The sequence below is a fragment of the Sitophilus oryzae genome, unplaced genomic scaffold, assembly GCF_002938485.1.
Source record: "Sitophilus oryzae breed Bouriz unplaced genomic scaffold, Soryzae_2.0 scaffold_1350_pilon_pilon, whole genome shotgun sequence".
Taxonomy (NCBI): domain Eukaryota; kingdom Metazoa; phylum Arthropoda; class Insecta; order Coleoptera; family Curculionidae; genus Sitophilus; species Sitophilus oryzae.
In genome coordinates this window covers 104,818-124,502 of record NW_022146005.1, presented here as the reverse complement: position 1 = coordinate 124,502, position 19,685 = coordinate 104,818, and the positions used below count along the sequence as shown (strand labels likewise).

General features: G+C 34.4%; 1 protein-coding gene and 1 long non-coding RNA gene across 2 annotated transcripts; one reads left to right on the top strand and one right to left on the bottom strand.

The window, feature by feature from the left end:
* Window positions 1-1,085: 1,085 nt before the first annotated feature.
* On the bottom strand, window positions 1,086-2,406 carry LOC115875147. The gene is made up of 3 exons (XR_004048975.1): window positions 1,519-2,406; window positions 1,362-1,462; window positions 1,086-1,309 (listed from the first exon to the last, which is right to left on the bottom strand). It is a non-coding gene; the product is annotated as an uncharacterized LOC115875147 (long non-coding RNA).
* Window positions 2,407-16,889: 14,483 nt separating this feature from the next.
* LOC115875175 lies at window positions 16,890-17,347 on the top strand. Its single transcript, XM_030890580.1, has 2 exons — window positions 16,890-16,896; window positions 16,983-17,347. The coding sequence occupies exons 1-2, from the start codon at window positions 16,890-16,892 to the stop codon at window positions 17,345-17,347; spliced, it is 372 nt and encodes a 123-aa protein (XP_030746440.1).
* Window positions 17,348-19,685: the final 2,338 nt, after the last annotated feature.

The window sequence follows — 19,685 nt, the reverse complement described above, 5'->3', positions numbered from 1 at the left end:
AAGATTGCTGATTACGGTTCCCGGTTGGAATTATTTCAATGGAAATGTCACGGGAGTGGACGACGTTAACGATATAAATTACACTTTATTAAAGGAAAAATGTTACTCAGAACTGTTAATAACTTGCAGAAGCAGTGGCGTGCAGTCCCAATCAACTCAGGGTAGGCAAACATTGGTAAAGTAATAAAATCAAAATAGCATAAGTATAATAGATCATACCTAATAAAGTTCAAGTAGCGTGATTAAGCTTGACCGGCACAGCGTTGCCCACTTTTACATATTTTCTTTTAATAAAAAATATTTTAGGAAACAGAAATAAATTAATTATAAATATATAAACAGTTATTATTTACATCAAAAAAACTCACCTCCTTAATAGCACTTATAAATAGCGATATAAAAGGCCCCCAGATAGCACATTTACGTTCTTTGCATATGCGAAGCAAGTGACTTTGGAGAACAACAATGTTCTATTCACATTCCTTTTTTTCATTGGGAACATATATGGCACAAGAATAGCAGAGATTACGTTCCACCCTATTCAAGTGATATAGAAGTGCGTTTCACATTCCAAGATATATTCTATGAACGTGAATTATATGTTCGTAAAAGAATGTATTTAAAAATAATATTCCAATTATATGATATTCATGTTTTTAATATTCTATATTTAGGCTTTTCATATGTTTTTCATATTTTTTTATTATCTACAGAAGCAAAATAAAACACTAATTTACCACAATACACCAAAACACTTTACTTTTGCAAAGGACGCGCGTTTCGCTAACCATGTTAGCATCATCAGCAGATGGTCAAAATTTAAGTTTTAATCATCTGCTGACGACGCTAAGATGATTAACCAAACAATCGTCCAGTTCAAAAGTAAAGTGTTTTTGTATATAATGAATGAATTAGTGTTTTAATTACTGTTGTAACACCAAAGATTCCAACCCTCAACTCTGTATCTACTGGGTGTCCTGTATAAGGATGCGCTGTATCAATATCCTATAAACTATAGATATAGATACAATTTTTTTCATATTTAGCAATTTTTTTATCTCTTAAAATCTATAGGGTACCTATACAGTACATTCATATCTGGAACACACTACAAACAATTTGCTGAAATTAAATAATTTGGTGTGTAATAATCAAAAATTAAGTAATAAATAGAACGGTTAAAAATAATAGGTAAGGATAAAGACGAACTTGAGTAATATATGTTTATTAATTAAAAATATTTTAATATAACGATATACATTGATATTATCTTCTATGTCTATGTTTCTATATTCTCTTGTCTACCCTTCTGAAATAATATCAGCAGAATTATACTGTTCAAATAAATTTGCACAACTTACCTTGGTATTTTTTAATCTTTCTTTTGTTTTTACAAGCCATATTTTAATTATATTGATAATATCGGTTTCTTTTGACTCTTGAAATTGACCTTTCATGGAGTCTAAAATATATGTTATTACAGTCTTTGCAACACCAAATATCTTTAAGTTCAAATACCTAAAATTGCTTTTGGCCACTAACAATGATTTCAAACTTCTCTTCTGTTTGGCCCCATCCCAAGAATATTTTTGTGCAATTTCATTGTCCAGAACCTTATAAAGCATTTTCCTTGTACTTTGTGCTACTCCTGAACCACCAAGTCTAGATAATTCTCGAACCTAATAATTCTAAAAAATACCTTTCTCTTAAAAAATACACAATAAATGATTATAGAAGAGCCTACATAAATACCTATATAAATACTATATTGTAAGAAATTTCAGCACTGGAACTACACTTATCAGAACAGAAATCTTCAATGATACTACCAGAGATACTACTACTTTGATGATGTACAGAGAATCCAGTTTAATGTACAAAATTGAAGTCATATTTGCGTAACATTGACTTAATAAGATTTTGGCTCCTTTTTTTTTGGTTGAATTTTAAAATATTTTTTAGTATAACCTATTTTTTTTCGAGGAATCATGGTTTTAAATTCACTCACCTTAAAATAGATACTGAAAACACAAACATAACAAGAACTATTTTACCGATTCTATCCTTAAAATAATTATTTGCATCACTTATCTTTACGTTATCTCAGTGTTTTAATTATTAAAATAGTTTGGATGAAGCACGTTTACGTTTATAGTTCACTTGTTGTTTTTTTATTAGGTTATGTTATGGATGTACGATTCGAATCGATTTCAGTCGAAGATCGATCTTTTTACCCAAAAAATCGATTAAAATCTATCGAGTTTTATCAAACTATCTTTTGGTATAATCGATCTTTTTATTTCATAATGGAAGATCGTTTTTATTTATACAGTTTTACAGGTTTATTTATTTGTTAGAATAAGAAACACTGTATTTTTGCTTGAATATTTGTTTACAGGGCATCTATATACACTAACATATAAAATTCCTAATTATTTAATACACATAAACTTAATAGTAACCGATAGTAAGAAAATATACAAATATAATGTATTGTATTCATTTTTTCATTTCGAAATCATTTTTATTCTCCTGTATTTTTATTCAGATATTGATATGTTTAGTACGTGAATAGCAGATACTTAAAATTTATTGTAAACCATAATTTAAGAAGACATTCTAAGGTCATGCTGATAACATACCTTTAAATCACATTCGTAGTAGAATGTACTATTCATATGCCATACTTATTAAAAAAAGAATATACTTATAAGAACTTAGGAGGAATATTCTTAGAATGTAAATGTTCCTTTTGTGCTATCTGGGGCCATTACTGCAACTTTCCAGTTCAAAATATTCTATTAAGGTTGTGATGAGTTTTTTAACGGCTGTTAAGCTATTTTGGATACTTCGCACTAAAAGAGGTTCTAAAAAGAACAATGTTCGACTGTAAGATCTGCTGGTAAAAATTCTTTAGCTTAAAGTATCACAACACAATTCACTTAAACCAAAAACTCGTAATATAAAACTAAGTTGTCAAAACAAATGACAATGTCAGAAAATAGATAAATAAATGTGACAACTTGACATTTTTACACCACTTGAGTCCCGAGCGGGAAATTTAAATTCCGGAGAGTCAGTCTGGCGCCGAATATGTCTATGGTTGGCAACATTGAATTTAAAAATCGCGCCCTCGATTACGTAGAAGATGTAGAATGTTTAGGAGGGGAGTTAATCACCGCGACCTTATAGATCTATTGTGTGTTCCCCTTTCTTGAGTTAATACGACTTATAACTCATCATACAGTCTCAGGGCTTTAAGAAAAGCCAGTATCTGAGACGGCTCCACAGAGGCCAGCTCTCCATCCTCGACATCAGACCTACCAAGGTTCATCGCACGAATGGTCGTCGTCTCGGCGCACTCAGTGATAAGGTGTTCTGGTGTTTCCCCATTTTCAGCCTACTGAGGTGTTCGTTGAGGAGACAGTGTCCTGTTAGAAACCCCGTGACAATCCGAAGATTGTTTTTACTTAAATCAAGGAAAACCTTTGATTTTTCTCGGTCATAAGTTCTAAGGAACTTTTTCGAGTGTCTTAGACCGTTGGACGACACCCATTCCAAGTTACGGATGGAGTCTTCCAGATTCTTCAGTTCCGCTTTCAGTTGGTTCCCGTTTGGAAAACAGAACGGTTCTGGTCCAGTTAGTGGAGTGTTCGCTCCTTTTCTAGCTAGATCATTTGCTTTTTCATTGTCTTCTATCCCTTGGTGAGCAGGCACCCAGAGTAGGAGGACTTTATTTTCTTTGCCTAATTTGTTGAGCTTCTCCGGGCATTCTTTGACCAACTTCGAATTGATGGTTACTGAGTTGATCGCGTTAAGTGCTGCTTGACTATCGGATAAGATGGCAATTTCCTGTTTTCGATAGTTCCTATCTAAAATAAATTGTACGCATCTTTCGATAGCGCAAATTTCTGCCTGAAGGATACTGGGGTAGGTGCCCATTGGTTCGGAGTATTCAGTTTTCGGCCCAAATACTCCTATCCCTGTCCCTGCTTTGGTTTTGGAAGCATCCGTATACCACATGATGGTATGGTCTTTTATATGCTGAGTAAGCGTCTCTTTCTTCCAATCCTTTTTATTACTCAATACTACAGTGAGGTGTTTCTCAAAGTTGTAAATTCTTAGTATGTCATCCACTGGGAGTTGGAGAAGTGGAATTTTCTTTTTGAGGGTGTTCCAAGCCCCTGACCTGAAAATTCTCCCAGTACTGTTTCCGTCAGTAACCATTCTAATCATTGTCGCATTGGCATAACTACCGACGACAATGTGCAGAGGTGTTAGGTCTACAATGACCTCCATTGCTGCTGTTGGACATGTTCTCATGGCACCTGTGATGCAGGTAGATGCCAGTCTCTGTACCTCGATTACGTAACTAAAAGTTTAATTGGTACAAATATAACTATTAATTATTATAGTTAAACAAAAAAAATAGTAACAATTTTTAAAAATCTACTTATATTCGCACATCCTGGAATCTTAAAACTACATCCCATATAAATATGCTAAGCAAATTCAACATTTTCCGCATCTTCATGTATGTGTAATATGGAGCAAGTTTCGTCCCATGTGTGTGCATGGGGAGTTAGCAATGGGCGCGGAATACAATCGTGTCCGACATAACCTCAATTCGAATACACGGAACGTTACAGGTGCCTGTTCGTGTACGCGCATTTCCTCCGGTATTGTTTGTGGATGCTGTGGTTTAATCGAGACACGGGAAACTTCCACTTAAGATATTTTCATTACTTCGGGATTTATTTGTTACGATATAAAAATAATATTGACATAACTGTTTTGTTACTTAAATTCGTTATACAGTGATACAAATAAGTGCAAATACAGGGTCCGGCAATAGTGCATCGGTCATCTGTAGCTCCTATATAGAATAAAAAACTTGGGAATTGTGTTTAAGTGTAAGGAATTTATTTCGAGTAGAAAAAATATTGTGCTGGGTTGGCGTTGGTTTCTATGCAATTTGACAAATAAATAAAGCTGTCTCTTTAGTTGTCAGTTTTGAGTCAATATTTTTTAATTCTTTTTCGTGTCGATTGAATTACCAACAGATATTCAGGCTGAGGGGACAAACGCCATATCTAAACTATTTCCATTTAAAGCCCAAATAACTTATGAAAAGGAGTACAAAAATTTTCAAAAATGAAAGCAATTAAAACACTTACGAGAAGAAATAAAGTTTTTAACCTATCCTCGCTGTTAAAGTACTATTTTATCTACTATTTTTGATAGATATAAGGCAATTTTAGCAGTTGATATGGAAAAAAAAAACAGTATTAGACATTTTTAGACTTTTAATTCAAAGATTAAAAGTAACAAAAATAGGTTAAAAATCTATAAAACCAATAAGGCAAATTTGAGTATCTCCGCAATATGAGAATAATCGTAAAATATTACTTTTATTAAAATGGCAAGCTTCGTGATTTATGTGGCGTTCTAACCCAATAAACGAGAGTTAGTCATACGCTCTCTCTAAAGCAAACTGCCGTAAAATTCCGGGGGCGCAGCTGTCCCAGGGTGCCGATCTCCACGCGGACGCCTCTGCCTAACTCAATTTTGCGGTTGATAAAATAAAACCCCCGCAATATTTCACTATTCTCCGTGCATGATCAATGCTCTACCGTGGAGGCTCCATGGTAAGACGCAGTTGCCAAGTATCTAAATAAAGTCTTCCGTAAGTTAATTTTAACATTTCATGTGGAATTAGTTTAGAAAGTACAGTAACTAATAAAATAATAAGTTATTTTATGCGAGAATTATCATGACGGTAAATAATATCTATACCTTTGTAGCTGGTTCATTTCTTGAAAAATTCCTCGATATTCTACTACTGAAACAGAAATCAAACTACATAACCTAGCTAAATAACAAAACAGATTATTTGTAAAATTCCACTGCGTTTGGGGTCTAGTACTACTTCAATATTAGCATATTTTAATTTTCCCAGGAAAATATCTTTTTTCGAATGGAATTTTCGAAAGTACAAATTTTCGAAAAAAATGATGAAAAATAAAAAAAATATCTACTATAGGCAAATATGGAGGTAAGGAGAAAACTGTCCATTTTATAGGAATTTTTCAGTAATCAATTTAATCTTTTTTGGGAATACAGTTCTAAACACAAGCTAAATTGTAATTGAATGTGTCAAACGATGTCCAAATTATACTAGTCAAAACGAATTAGGGATCACTCTGATATATTTTGTTTAAACAAAGATATTTTTTAATATATATTAATATATATTTATATAAAAAGAAGAAAGAATTTATTGGGCAAGTCTACAGTAAGATTGATCATGAGACATGACTAAAACATGACTACCCGTAGACACTCCGTGTTTCTGCCCTTCCGGCTTCGTCAATACGGGAGGAATCAGCAACGATGAACTAGCGATCCTGAAAAAAAAGAAGAAGGGAAGCAAACGAGGTAAGATTTTCGGTGGTAACGCTTCAAATGGTAAGCTAGTGCCTAACCAGGCTGCAAATGGCGCCTTGTGCCTCGTTTGCTTCCCTTCTTCTTTTTTTTCAGGATCGCTAGTTCATCGTTGCTGATTCCTCCCGTACTGACGAAGCCGGAAGGCAGAAACACTGAGTGTCTACGGGTAGTCATGTTTTAGTCATGTCTCATGACTAATCTTACTGTAGACTTGCCCAATAAATTCTTTCTTCTTTTTATTATAGTCTCCACGATAACATCTTTTGTTTATTGTTTTCTCTGGGCCTAGGTGATAGCGGCGAGGTGTGTTGGAACGCCTCCGCAGCGGTTTTTCGGTGGTAACGCTTCAAATTGTAAGCTACTGCCTAACCAGGCTGCAAATGGCACCTTGTGCCTCGTTTGCTTCCCTTCTTCTTTTTTTCAGGATCGCTAGTTCATCGTTGCTGACTCCTCCCGTATTGACGAAGCCGGAAGGCAGAAACACTGAGTGTCTACGGGTAGTCATGTTTTAGTCATGTCTCATGACTAATCTTACTGTAGACTTGCCCAATAAATTCTTTCTTCTTTTTATTATAGTCTCCACGATAACATCTTTTGTTTATATTTATATAGACATATAAACTTAGCAAAATGTTCCTTAGGAATTAAGTTTGAATGTAGTGTTTAAATGTACCTTGGTGTTTATGACGAAAAAAGTTGTCAAACTGCTTAAAATTGCATTTTTATTACGTTATGAATGACTACAATATGTATCGAAAACAATGCTAAGCAATTTTTATCTTAATTGTCAACGGAAATATCTTTTTTCCTAATAATGTGTATGTCCTCCTCGGTTCCTTCGGAACTTTACACTTCTGCACACCGATTTGTCATAGACTGAATGAGGCTCCGAATAATCTTTTGAGGCAAGGCGTTTCACTCCTCTAGAAGATTTTCTCCCAAAGTTTGAAGATCTTGTGCTTATGGACGACTTTGTAGTCTTCTCTTTAGTAGCTCCCAAAGGTGCTCAATAGGATTGAGATCAGGGTTATTAGCAAGCCAATCCATAATTGTGATATTGGACTCTTCAAGGTATCCAGTAACTACTCTTGTAATATTAGGTCTAGAATTATTCTATTGTATGCATTCTGGACCACCCTGAGCATCAAATGGAATAACATATGGTTCAAGAATCTCATTCCTGTATCGTTCAGAATTAATTATATCGTCTAGAAACACCCATTTAAAGTTATACCTCCCCATACCATGACGGAACCTCCACCAAAATGAATCGCTTCTCTGACTGTTGTGTCCAGATACCGTTCATTCGGTCTTCCGTAAACTCTCCGCCGGGCATCATTATGACTTAGTCGAAAACGGAACTCGTCCGTCAAAAAGACTTGCTTCCACTGATCCACGCCCCAGTGAAGATGTTCTTGAGCAAATATCCTTCGTGCCCTACGATGATTAGCAATTAAATGCGGCACAACAACTGTTCACCTTGACCGAATGTTAACTTCATGCAGCCTATTTCTTATAGTTTGAGTTGAAATTCGAGTTCCTCTGGCGATCGTAAGGAGATTTTGTAGGTTTCTTGTGGTAAGTGTTCTTTGGAAGAGTGGCTTGAACAAAATACCGATCTTCCCGCCTCGTTGTCCGCCTTACTCGTTGAGGATATGGTCTGCGGACAACAAAACCATATTCTCTGTGTCGATTTCATAGTCTGGAAATGACCGATTGTGTAACATGAAAATGCTGCGACACGTATCGTTGCAACCGACCCTCCTGCAATAAAGTTGTGGCTCTGATGACTTCTTCAGTATTGAAACGCCATCTAGTACCGTCTGGTCTTACCAAAACATTAAAATTTGCCACATTTAACACCATTTTTTTACGATCAAGAAGAGTTTTCGTGTGCGTCTTTATTGTAATTTTTTTATGACGGGAAATCATTTCGTTTTTGTATCAACTTATGCATGAAAATAAAGAAATTGTTCTGATGATGTGCTACTATAAATATACGGAGATCGGAGATCGGTCTATAAATATAGTAAATATAGAGACACAAATATAATGTGATCCCTAATTCGTTTTGATTAGTTTATCACGCATACACTAATACAATGTGATCTTTTCAAATATCAAAGCTGTTTATAATGTATTATAAAGCAAACAGTATTTTAGTAGTTGGAAAATGATAATATGTATCATATTTGGAAATAAGCATACATCGTTAAAGTCAAAAGAAAATATAAAATATCTACTTTGACAACACCGCACTAAAATTGCTCTATTCGTCCTCTACGCGGCTCTATTGGCTCTATGCTTTTAACGTAATCAGATCTGTCGAAGCGGTTGGTGGAGCGAGGGGCTTTCAGTCCGGCCAATTTCTGGCTTGAGAAGAAATCGAAATCGTCACGGTTCGACGTGTTCTTTAATAAAGGGGGGCAACAGCGGCACGGAAAGAAAATATAGAAAAGTATCGCTTTAATGCGACGAGAAATTGCATTTTTATTTGCGAATGTGGCCGAGTTGTGGGTCGGGGTGTTTTTTTTGTCAAGGGGACGCTGGATGGTGAACGCTCGGCTGGGCTCGTTCGGTCGTGGCCAGTCGAGTGAGGTGAATATCTGATGATTTAGCTGAATTGCAAATTTTCGATATTGTAAAAAGACACTGGCTTTACTCTTATTTCGAATTGTAAATATTCGATTAGCGTTAATCGGTTTAAAGCACGTTCACATTGAAAGCAATAAGAAATTATTTAAATGATTCTTATGCATATACAGTAGGGTTTCAATCTTTTCAAAAAATTTCAATCTTTAATAACTTTTCTAATAAATAATAAGATAATTTTCTACAAATATATGAGACAAGATATTTTTTCCAAATATTAGGTACCGAGAAATGATTTTTTCCTTTCTAATAATAAAGAAAAAAATAGAAAATTGAAAGGTGGAGTTTTAAAATTAAGAGCTCATCCTGTCCCAGAATTGTCTTTACAAGAGAAAAACCTTTTTTATTATTATCATGTTGAGAAAAATATATTCTCCATAAAAATTTTTGTCTGTTCTAAAATGGTTAAACCAGTTTATAATTTTCCAAATTTCCATATCGTTTTAGAGAGCATTAAAAAAATATAAAAAATATGTTTTTTTTCCTAAAAGAAAAAAAACCTCCTTAAAATCAAAACGCGTTTCTTGTAATATAATTTCGATTTCATTCTTTCATAGATGGTTTTTATCGAAATCGCCAAAGTACTTTATTTATAGGAGCTTCATTAAAAAATAAAACACCTTAAAAACAAATTAAAACTCCCATCTTTGATAATTTTAATTCAATACTTTGTATTCCAAAGACACAAGCCTTTCGAATCGGAGAATCGCAGACAAAGAAAAGCTTACTGTCGTCGTTTGGCACCCACTTGGCTTCACTATATCTGCCCGGTTTCGTCCTTATCTACAAGATAAATGCGATCATAAGTGTATAAGTGTGCTGCTTCGTGGAGCCACTAAAACGGTTACTCGCTCGTTGGGAGACTATTTCTGATCGCCACACCAATTGGCTGTTTAGTCTGGCGATTATCGGCTACTTTAACGACCGATAAAAATCGGCTCGAATGGAGAAATAAGAGTTAGAAGAGTTTTTTTAAACTGTGGTGTTAGAAGTAACTTAGATTGGATTTCAAACGTTAAAAAACTAACTTCATCTTGATTCTTTTTCATACAACATCCTAGAGATCGAAATGATTGGACTAGGTAGTGATTAAAACACAATTTTTATGATGCATGGTGTAGTGAAGGTGATAAGTGAAGATATTTCTGTTATCAAAATTAATTCCAACTGGAATTATGTGGGGGCATGACAGTGCCCCGTCAAGTTGAACACATCCTTGTCTCGAGTAACGGCAATTTTGTGACCCCCTGTAACTTCATTGTGAATAAAACAAAAGTATTAGTTTTTACTATTCAAGGGGACATAATATAGCTGGCCATATTGCCAATATATCTACAAATTATACCTGATTTTATGAATTATTATCGCTTGTCAATTTTCTTTAATTTTGACAGATCATCAAAATTCTAGGGTAGGTACTTCTAGAAGCTTCACATCCTATCTTGGTCCAGAGCCAGTACTGGGAATACCCAAATGTAGGGCCCGTAGTGCACTAAAACTCTGGATCAGGGAAAAGCAGAATGTCCATTGGAGAAACAGACAGGGACCAGGCACAGCAAGGCTTTTATCCAAGGAAACATTGGTATTGGTATTTAATATAGCGACCAAAGGCCAAAATTTAGAGATTTAATCTCTCGACCTATTTATACATGTCTATGATCATTACAGTAATTACTTGCACACCTTACCCATTCGTATTCCCCACCAAACTTATTTCCCATCATACAAACACGAAGAAAAAATATATTCTCCTTTATAATATTCCCCTTCTTTATAAAATACACACAAAAACTTAATAGAATCAATTATACGTAACACACGTCTATGCATTTTAATTATTCGTTTAGTAAAATTAGGTCAAAAACAGTTTTAGACTAAATTTTAAAACGCTTTCAAAAGAGAATGCAAAACAGCAATGAACATAATCTTGTTAAAGTGATATATTTCCATATTTAAATTAATCAAATAACTGCAATCTCCAAATATTAAAAAAACTCACTGATAATGTGTAAACATGATTTATTGAGCACGAATTTGAATTCTAATTGACGCAGACAATGTTCAAAAAGAACAACGTTTGAACAAATAACAGCTTTATCTGAACGTAAAATCATATACAAAGTATTTATTTAAGATTGTCCAAAAAAAGATTAATATCAAAACGACGCCCGTAACTTTAAAGCGACTGGAAACATATTAGCATAAGAACGGTAAACTAATGATATTCCCCGGCGATTTATCATAAAAGCCATCGTCCAACAGGCGACAGAAAACTAAATAATGTCCCTAACAAGCTCTTCTTCATGTCGCCTGTTAATAAATACGAAATTCCTATCGGATGCCTCGTGTGGTCTTATAAGGAACGCTCGAAAGATAGTTACGGACTAAAATGGTCTATAAGGCACATTTAATCTTTTTGCTATGTGCAACATATACGGAAATTTTCTATTTGGGTAATAATTCAATTTATCTACAACCGTTTAGTTATAACGTTTTTACATAACTATTTTTTTAGTATTTCAGTTACGTTATGAGACACAACTAGTGGTGTTATTAATCTATAACACAACTAGTTTTTATAATAATGAAAAACAACTACGAACATTAATTTTTGATACAAATTGCTACTACTAATTATTATAAATATGAATAACACATGTTTTACACTTCTTCAAAACAATTCCTGCTGCTGATGATAGGTCTGGTCTCAGAAGAATCCCTGACTAGTCAGCACGTTTCTCATTGGTTAATATGCGTAGAAACCTGATTGTTAGTCTGGTTTCTACACATTTCAACCAATAAGAAACGCGCTGACTAGTCAGGGATTCTTCAGAGAACAGGACCGATGATGACGATGATAATAGTGAAGGCACAAATTAACTACAACAGATGCGAAAGAACACCGAATTACGCGTTCAGGTTTCTGTGACCTTCAGAAAGAGTTCATAGACAATCCGCATCAATGTATAGTTTGGGTTATTATTTGTTTGGGTGAAAATAATCTGCACCAATATGTTATCGAGGCATATAATCTCACAGTAATTTAATAGATTGCTCGTCATATTATATCAGTTCGTAGGAGATTAGGAAAAAAAAGATATTTATAGTATAAAAAATTAATTTATTTAACAAAATTTAATTAAAGATGTGACAAAATAGTTACTTTTCTATTGGTTCTATCGGACTTTTTTCGACTATATAAATCTTTATTTTTTGTAAACTTTAATGCATAAGTTTTTAAAAAGAAACATATAACCACGCACTATGTCATTCCAGCAAGCGAATACGACACAGCATAGGTTTCCGGACTAAACGACTGGTGTATTTACACCACTCAATAGGCGTGTGGGGTTTGCCGAGCGGTTTCCGATGCAGTCGCTTTCTTTCGCATCTGTTATAGGTAATTTGTGACACTGTTCAGTTTATTTTTTTTCTGTAGATGGAGACGGCGGAGAGAGTATCACTCTCTTATAAACTATTTTTCATCACTGTTTATTTGATTTGAAGACAAACTCTGTAGTTTCAGACCTGTTTCCTACCAAACCCTGGCATCTAGATAAAACTGCTTTTTTTTTAAGACGATACTCGTATGGAATTATTTCTTTTTGTCGAAGTGGTCGAAGAAACCCACGCACTACAACGGCCATGTCGAACCACTACATCTAATAATATAATATATTATGACAGCGAAACGTTCTGTCAACGCAAACGACCCAACTTCGGGTCGGAATGTGTCCACAGCACTATGTTAACCCAGGTGGGCGCTCATTTTTCAAATTGTTTTTTCACGATTTATTTGTGACGCTGGGTTTCGGTGAAAGGAACGTCCTATCTGTGGTCAGTATCTTTCTTCGTTCGTTAATGGTCTTAACACGTCTAAATCGAAGTTACAGGTTAGGATAGATTAGAGGAATAGCATTTTAATAATGTCTTCTTACGTTAGAATTACACATTACACTTAATGGTATCCGAGGTCATTAGCGTAACTAGCAATTCAGCCTAGAGGGGGCCTAGGGTTGAGCCAAGGGGGGCCTAGAGCTTATGATTTTTAAAAAATTAAAAATATGAATATTAAAAAATAAACACATTTTTTGAATAAAACGTTTCCATAAATTTCTCTATCAACACATTTGATAGACTTGGTTATCAAACCGTATTCCAGTAGATTATACAGGGTGTCCTAGAAGTAAGTGCAAATATTTTAAGTGGTGGTAGATCTCGATAAAAGAAATATATTTTCTTTTTATCGTTTTTCAAGTAAGTCCTAAATAACGGAGTTATTTTACTTTGAAAATTTCCAAAAAAAATGATTTTTTGCTAAAATTTTGAAAACCACTGGATCTTTTCTGGATTTTCTTTCTTGTAAATTTAATTTAATACCTAAGTTGCCATATTATCAAGAAATTATGTTTTTTAACTAAAAACTATAAAAATTTCGAATTTTCAATTTTTTTTTCGCGAAAAAAAGCTCATATAGGCGTGTTTCTGTGGTTGAACTATACTACCAGTTACAAGTATTGTAAAAAATAAACCTAACGCACATTTTTTAACCAAACAAAATAATATTAACTGAACAAAAACTAGAAAAAGATATTTTTCCTACATCAGAAGCAAATAAAAATTAATATTTAGCTAAGAGTCATAATTCAGTCAAAATTCAAGATTTCTCTTTGGGGTGCCCAACAATACCACTCCGGCACCCCTATGCCCCCCTGTAGTTACGCCAATGTTCGAGGTATTCTTAAATTATTAAGTTTTTCATGATATTTATCATAAAGGTGTTGTAAAAAAATAGTGTAGCCTTGTGTATGTGGAAGAGTGGGTGTTATCTACCCTTTAAAGGGCAGTTAAAAATAATAATTTTTTATTTTTAAGTACATCGGTAAACTATTTTCTTTGAATTTTGGTATTCTTGTACTCATTTTAATGCCAAAGTAAGCGGTGATAAATGTAAAAAATCAGTAATTATTCTAAAATGGTACTTTTCCATTAATGTAAGGGATAGTTTAAATTACATTCTATGGGAGAGAGGAAGTTAATCACAGCGACCTTATAGATCTATTGTGAGTTATAACCCCCTTTTTTGAGTTATAACTCATAATACAGTCTCATAGCTTTGATAAAAGCCAGTATCTGAGACGGATTTACAGAGGTTAGTTCTACATCTCTGATATCAGTCGTACCAAAGTTTGTGGTTGGTTGTCGTTGGTTGTCGTTTCGGCGTACGTTTTTTGCACGAATGGTTGTCGTTTCGGCGTACTCAGTGATGAGATGTTCTGGTGTTTCCCCATTTTCCCCACAGAATCTGCATTGGCCGTTGTTTCTTAGCCTCAATCTACTGAAGTATTCATTGAGGAGACATTGCCCAGTGAGCAAAGGTTTGTCACATTTAGGAAAGATTAGGGAATAATTACGTATCTGCGTTTTATTGCTTCATATCAAGCAAAAGATGGGCCTGGTAACGTAACAACGACGTCGCGTCGTCACCTAGAACACATTTCCCTTAAAGGAATCAAATGCTCACAGGGTGTCCATTTTAAAACCCCGTAACAATCCAAAGATTGATCTTGCCCAAATCCAGGAAAGTCTTTGATTTTTCTCGGTCGTAAGTATTGAGAAATGTCTTCGAGTGTCTTAGGCTAAGAACATAGTGAAGCGACGAGGATAGCAGCGAGCAAGCAGCGCAATATTTCGTCCAAAACAAACCTGTGAAGACAAGTACGTGCGAACATAGTGAAGCTTTCTGCTCGAGTGGTTAGATCGAGCGGCGACATCGATTCAAATAATTTTGTTTTCGTCGCTCTGTCGCGCTGTAAAAAATGATAGATTCCCAAAAATTAATAGATTTAGTATTTGTAAGAGAGATTTAGAACCAGTACATTTTAGATAAATTATGAGATGAAGTGGCAAACAATTTTTGTAAAGGTTATAAAACTTGCCACACTTTCTTCGGTTTTTGAAAATTTCATCTAACCAAAATGTTGACACTACTGCCCAGAATTTTAGCCACTGTTAACATTTTAAATTATCAATAAGCAAAGGAAGATAATAAATTTGCACAAGCATCTCGCCGCTCTACTATGTTTTAGCATCTCGAGGCTTGCTCGCCGCTATCCTCGTCGCTCCACTATGTTCTTAGCCTCAGACCGTTGGAGGATTCCCATTCAATACGGATGGAGTCTTCCAGGTTCTTGATTTCTACTTTAAATCTAATCTAAATTTAAACCTAGGGGTAGTTTCACACAAAAGTTCGTTAAACATTTTTTGGCAATTTTATTAAAATTTGAAATTGTCACAACACAACACGATGCCTAGTTCGTATTCTTTTTCACTTATTTTTTACTACCTGAAACAGCGTTATATCACACAAATCACGAGTGTTTATAGTCTCAATAACTGCACTAGCAAAAAACTCATACACTTAAATATTATGACAAAGCCACGATTTCAATATTATTTTTATGGGATCAACGTGACCTGTAGATAGCAAACATTTCTGACTTCTGCCGTATACAGCGCTGCGGTTCGGAATTTTTTGAAAGCAACTGAAACGCACTAAGGCTATAAGGAGACTCGTGTTTTCCCATATCTTTTAAATTTGCAAGTTTCCTTAAAAACACACTACTACCCTTTGCCAGTATTTCATCCAGTATATTAATTAACACCACCTTTTAGCGTCAACTTTAAAACAACCAGAGAAATAAAAACCAAACCGGGATGCATCTCTTCATAAAGAGAGAAAGGGTCCAATTAAATCATCGCGTCCGCAATAAATACTGTTAATTGACTATGATCGATGCTCGCCATAAACTCTCGTATTATAATCCTACCCACTGGCAGATTCCTATTACGTACGATCCCAGATGCACCGGTCGTAGTAAGCCGTTCGTAATTGTGCGCGACTCTGCCTCGATTCCGAACTACAATATATTCCTTAATTGTTTTTGCCGAGCCGATTAAATCACTTGAGTTATCGACGTTAATAACCTTTCCGTTTTGCAAATGGTGTTTATCAATTAAGGCGGTTCCAGATGGAGGATGGTATTATTGATGCGTTTTAGATGTTATTGGATGGGATTAGGGCCTGGGATATTGAAGAGGAGTACTTAGTTGTCAGTTTTGATATAAACAGTATAATTTTTTAAGCTCGGTATACAGGGTGGTCCGTACTGCATTACGGAAACTTCGGAAGCATATTCTGCAGATAAAAATATGTAAAAAAGTTCGTATAAATATGTATGTCCTAAAATGCTTAGTTTCGGAGATACAAGGTGAAGAAGTTTCATTTTTATTTCGATTTTTTCCAAATAATTTCTGAAGTAACGTCAATATTTCGATGAAAATTGGTGTCTGGGCGTTCTTTGACATGGAAAATTTGATTTTGATGTCAATATGACTCCTATTTGTAGGGGACGCAACCTACATGTATATTAGCTGTTATGAAGAGTAATATGTTTTCATCCGTACCTGTATAAAACTACTGAGTGAAAAAATATACATTTCCGTGATTTTTTACGTAAAAAAGGTCTCTTGGTAAAAATCGCTACGAGCAACCGTTCTCAAGATATTTAGAACAGAAATAGTCAATACATGTCATTATTAACAAAAAATAAACATGTTGAGTAGATGATAGTTATTTGACGGAAATGATAAATTTGGGAACTTTTTTTTATATTTTTAAATAGATTTTTCTTTGAAAAAATGATCATAAAATATTTCTGTTGAACTTTTGCCAAAAATCATTTCAAATCTAATAGCTATTTAGTCAACATGTTTAATTTATGTCAATGATGACAGGTATTTATAATTTCGATTGAAAATATCTCGAGAGCCATTATTCCTAGCGGTCTTTACCAAGAAAAAGAAAAATGTTTTTATTCTAGTAGTCAATAGTGAAGCGGCCTTTGAAGTTCTGATTATCGATGATACTCAGGTCACACAGGTCAACCCAAACTTCAAATATTTTGGGTCAATCGTGACTAAACAGGGCATTGGAGAGGACGAAATTAAACTCCGCATTCAAGCTGGCAAGAGAGTAGTGGGATGCTTAAATTCATTGTGGTGGGATCAGCATCTCACTCTTAGAACCAAAAAACGGCTGGGGCAAATCTTGGTTGAATATGTGGTGTGCTATGGTTGCGAAGTATGGGCTCTAACAGCCGAAATGAAATGGAGACTTACAGCAGTCGAATTGGACTATCTCAGAAGCGCAGTTGTATCGAAAATGGACCGAATTACCAACATATAGAGATCAGACACCGAATGAATGCTCCAGAGACAATTATAGACAGAGTCGAAATCAGAGGTCTCAAGTGGTTGGGCCATCTATTAAGAATGGCGGAAGATCGATGGCCGAAACGTCTGTTTCAGTAGGGTCCTCCACAAAGAAGAAAGCGAGGTAGACCAAGAAGGTCGTGGAACAATAAAATCAGGCAAGCGATGGCATTCAGAGAGCTGGAAGAACGCTTGATTAATGGACAACCAATGTCTAATCAAAAATCCCGTATATATGAAAAAAAAAATGTTTTACTGAAAAATAAACGCGCTACAAAGGTGTTTCTAAATACGTTTGCATCCTGTCTACAATAGCACAAAAAAAAACACGAAAAAAAGAAATTGTCTATTACCCGACACCGACAGCGGTAATATATGTTTGTTTTGGGTCCATTTAGAAAAATTCCCGATGCGTATTTCCACTTTCGATAATTAAAAACAAAGAAACACGACACACAAAGAAAGAAAAGCCGCAACATCCTTTTTTCCGGTCCAACAATTACCCAGACCAATAGCAAGGCGGGCGTTTCAAAAAAACACCTTCCCTCCGTTTCGTGTGTTCGGAAAACGGTCAGTCATTAACCAAGAACTTTATTTTATTGTTTTTCGCTCTTTTTTATACTTTCTGCTATTCATCGAACGAAATAGAAAAAAATGTATTAATTATCGGTCGATGATTGTGCAAAAACTTTTTCCGTCATTCTTCAGTGCGTTCGGCTATAATGATTTCCCGCTTTAAAAATGTGTTGCGTACGATTGAACATAAGTATTATTCTTTATTAAGTTAAAAGCATTAGATATAATAGTCTTTTTATTTGATTGGGCCTAGAGTCCTCTCTAGGCATGTACTGAATTGAATTTGTATTAACAGTGGGTCCAAGATGGGACCCTTCCACAGCGGCCGCGAGTGAATTGTGGCTTACTAGGATGGCATTTGCAAATCGAAAGATATTTAAATACTGTTCAGAATTACTACATTTTTTCTCATAAATTTATTATTTTATTTTAGTATTTTACTCTACCGGTGGTGGGACAAATCCAAAAAAAATGTATCATTGAATTTGACAATAACAAAATCATATTTTTGCTGGTATTTTATTTGTAGCTTTCTCTAGGCCGTATTATAAATTTTTAGTAATTTGAAGGCACATTTTTGCAAATAACTTTTAGATGCCTATTCCAAATAAAACGGAATTTTAGACGACAGTACAACTTTAACGCCTCAAAAAAAGTCTAATACAATTTTTGTCTGTACATTTCCTATGTCTCGCGTTACGATGCCACCACACGGTATATATTTTTTTAACTTAATCATTTTTTTAATTTAATTTATGGATAATTATATTGGTGTTACAACAGGAAAATGGAAAATATAACACAATTTAACCACAATACACCAAAACACATATTTTTTTCACAGGACACGTTTAGCTAACCATGTTAGTATCATCAGCAGATGATTAAAACTAAACTAATATCCACAAATTGAGCGTTTATATAGGTCTTTATTATACTATGGTTGGAGTTTTGGTGCAAAACCCTATATATTCAATGTGTTTCCACAAAATAATTTGGAGAACATTATTTTTTTATATATAAAATTATTGATTATCTACTTATACCTTAATACATTTTTAAAAGTGTCCAATCAAATTTTAATACGTACAAGAAAATCTACACAGAACGATTACCAACAAAAAAATATTGTATTATATCCCCGACTCCCTTTTATTAATAATTTAACGGTAAATTGAAAAGATTGCCGTATTATCCTTGCAAGTTATTTCCATAAATAATATATACCCGCCTTAGGTCAGCTATATGCTAATTCCGAACGCCAACAATTTGGAATTGGAATTGACTTAATCCCATTACGTATCCTGTCATTAATATGAAAAATTTATAGCTTCCTATTAATTATAGATCAAATAACTAGATGTATATAATTCTCGATGAATATTGATATTGAAAATGAAGTTGATGGAAATCGAACTTTATAAAAACAATGTTTCTATTTCATACATTGGCGATACTTTAATAATCACGTGCTCATGTGCACGTGAACCTTAAATTTACTATATTTATTGGGATTTTATTATTCTTTCATTAATTCCAAAAACAATTTGTCACAGACTTGAAGTTAATACATAACAACTTCGACGAATTTCTGAAGTAGCTCCAAGACATAAACCTATCTATCATTGGGACTTATATCACTGGTCCCCTTAGGGGACTAGGTCTCCATTTTAATTTTTACTAAGAAACTACTGGAGACACGGGTTTCTAAAAATGTTTTTATATACAGGGTGAGT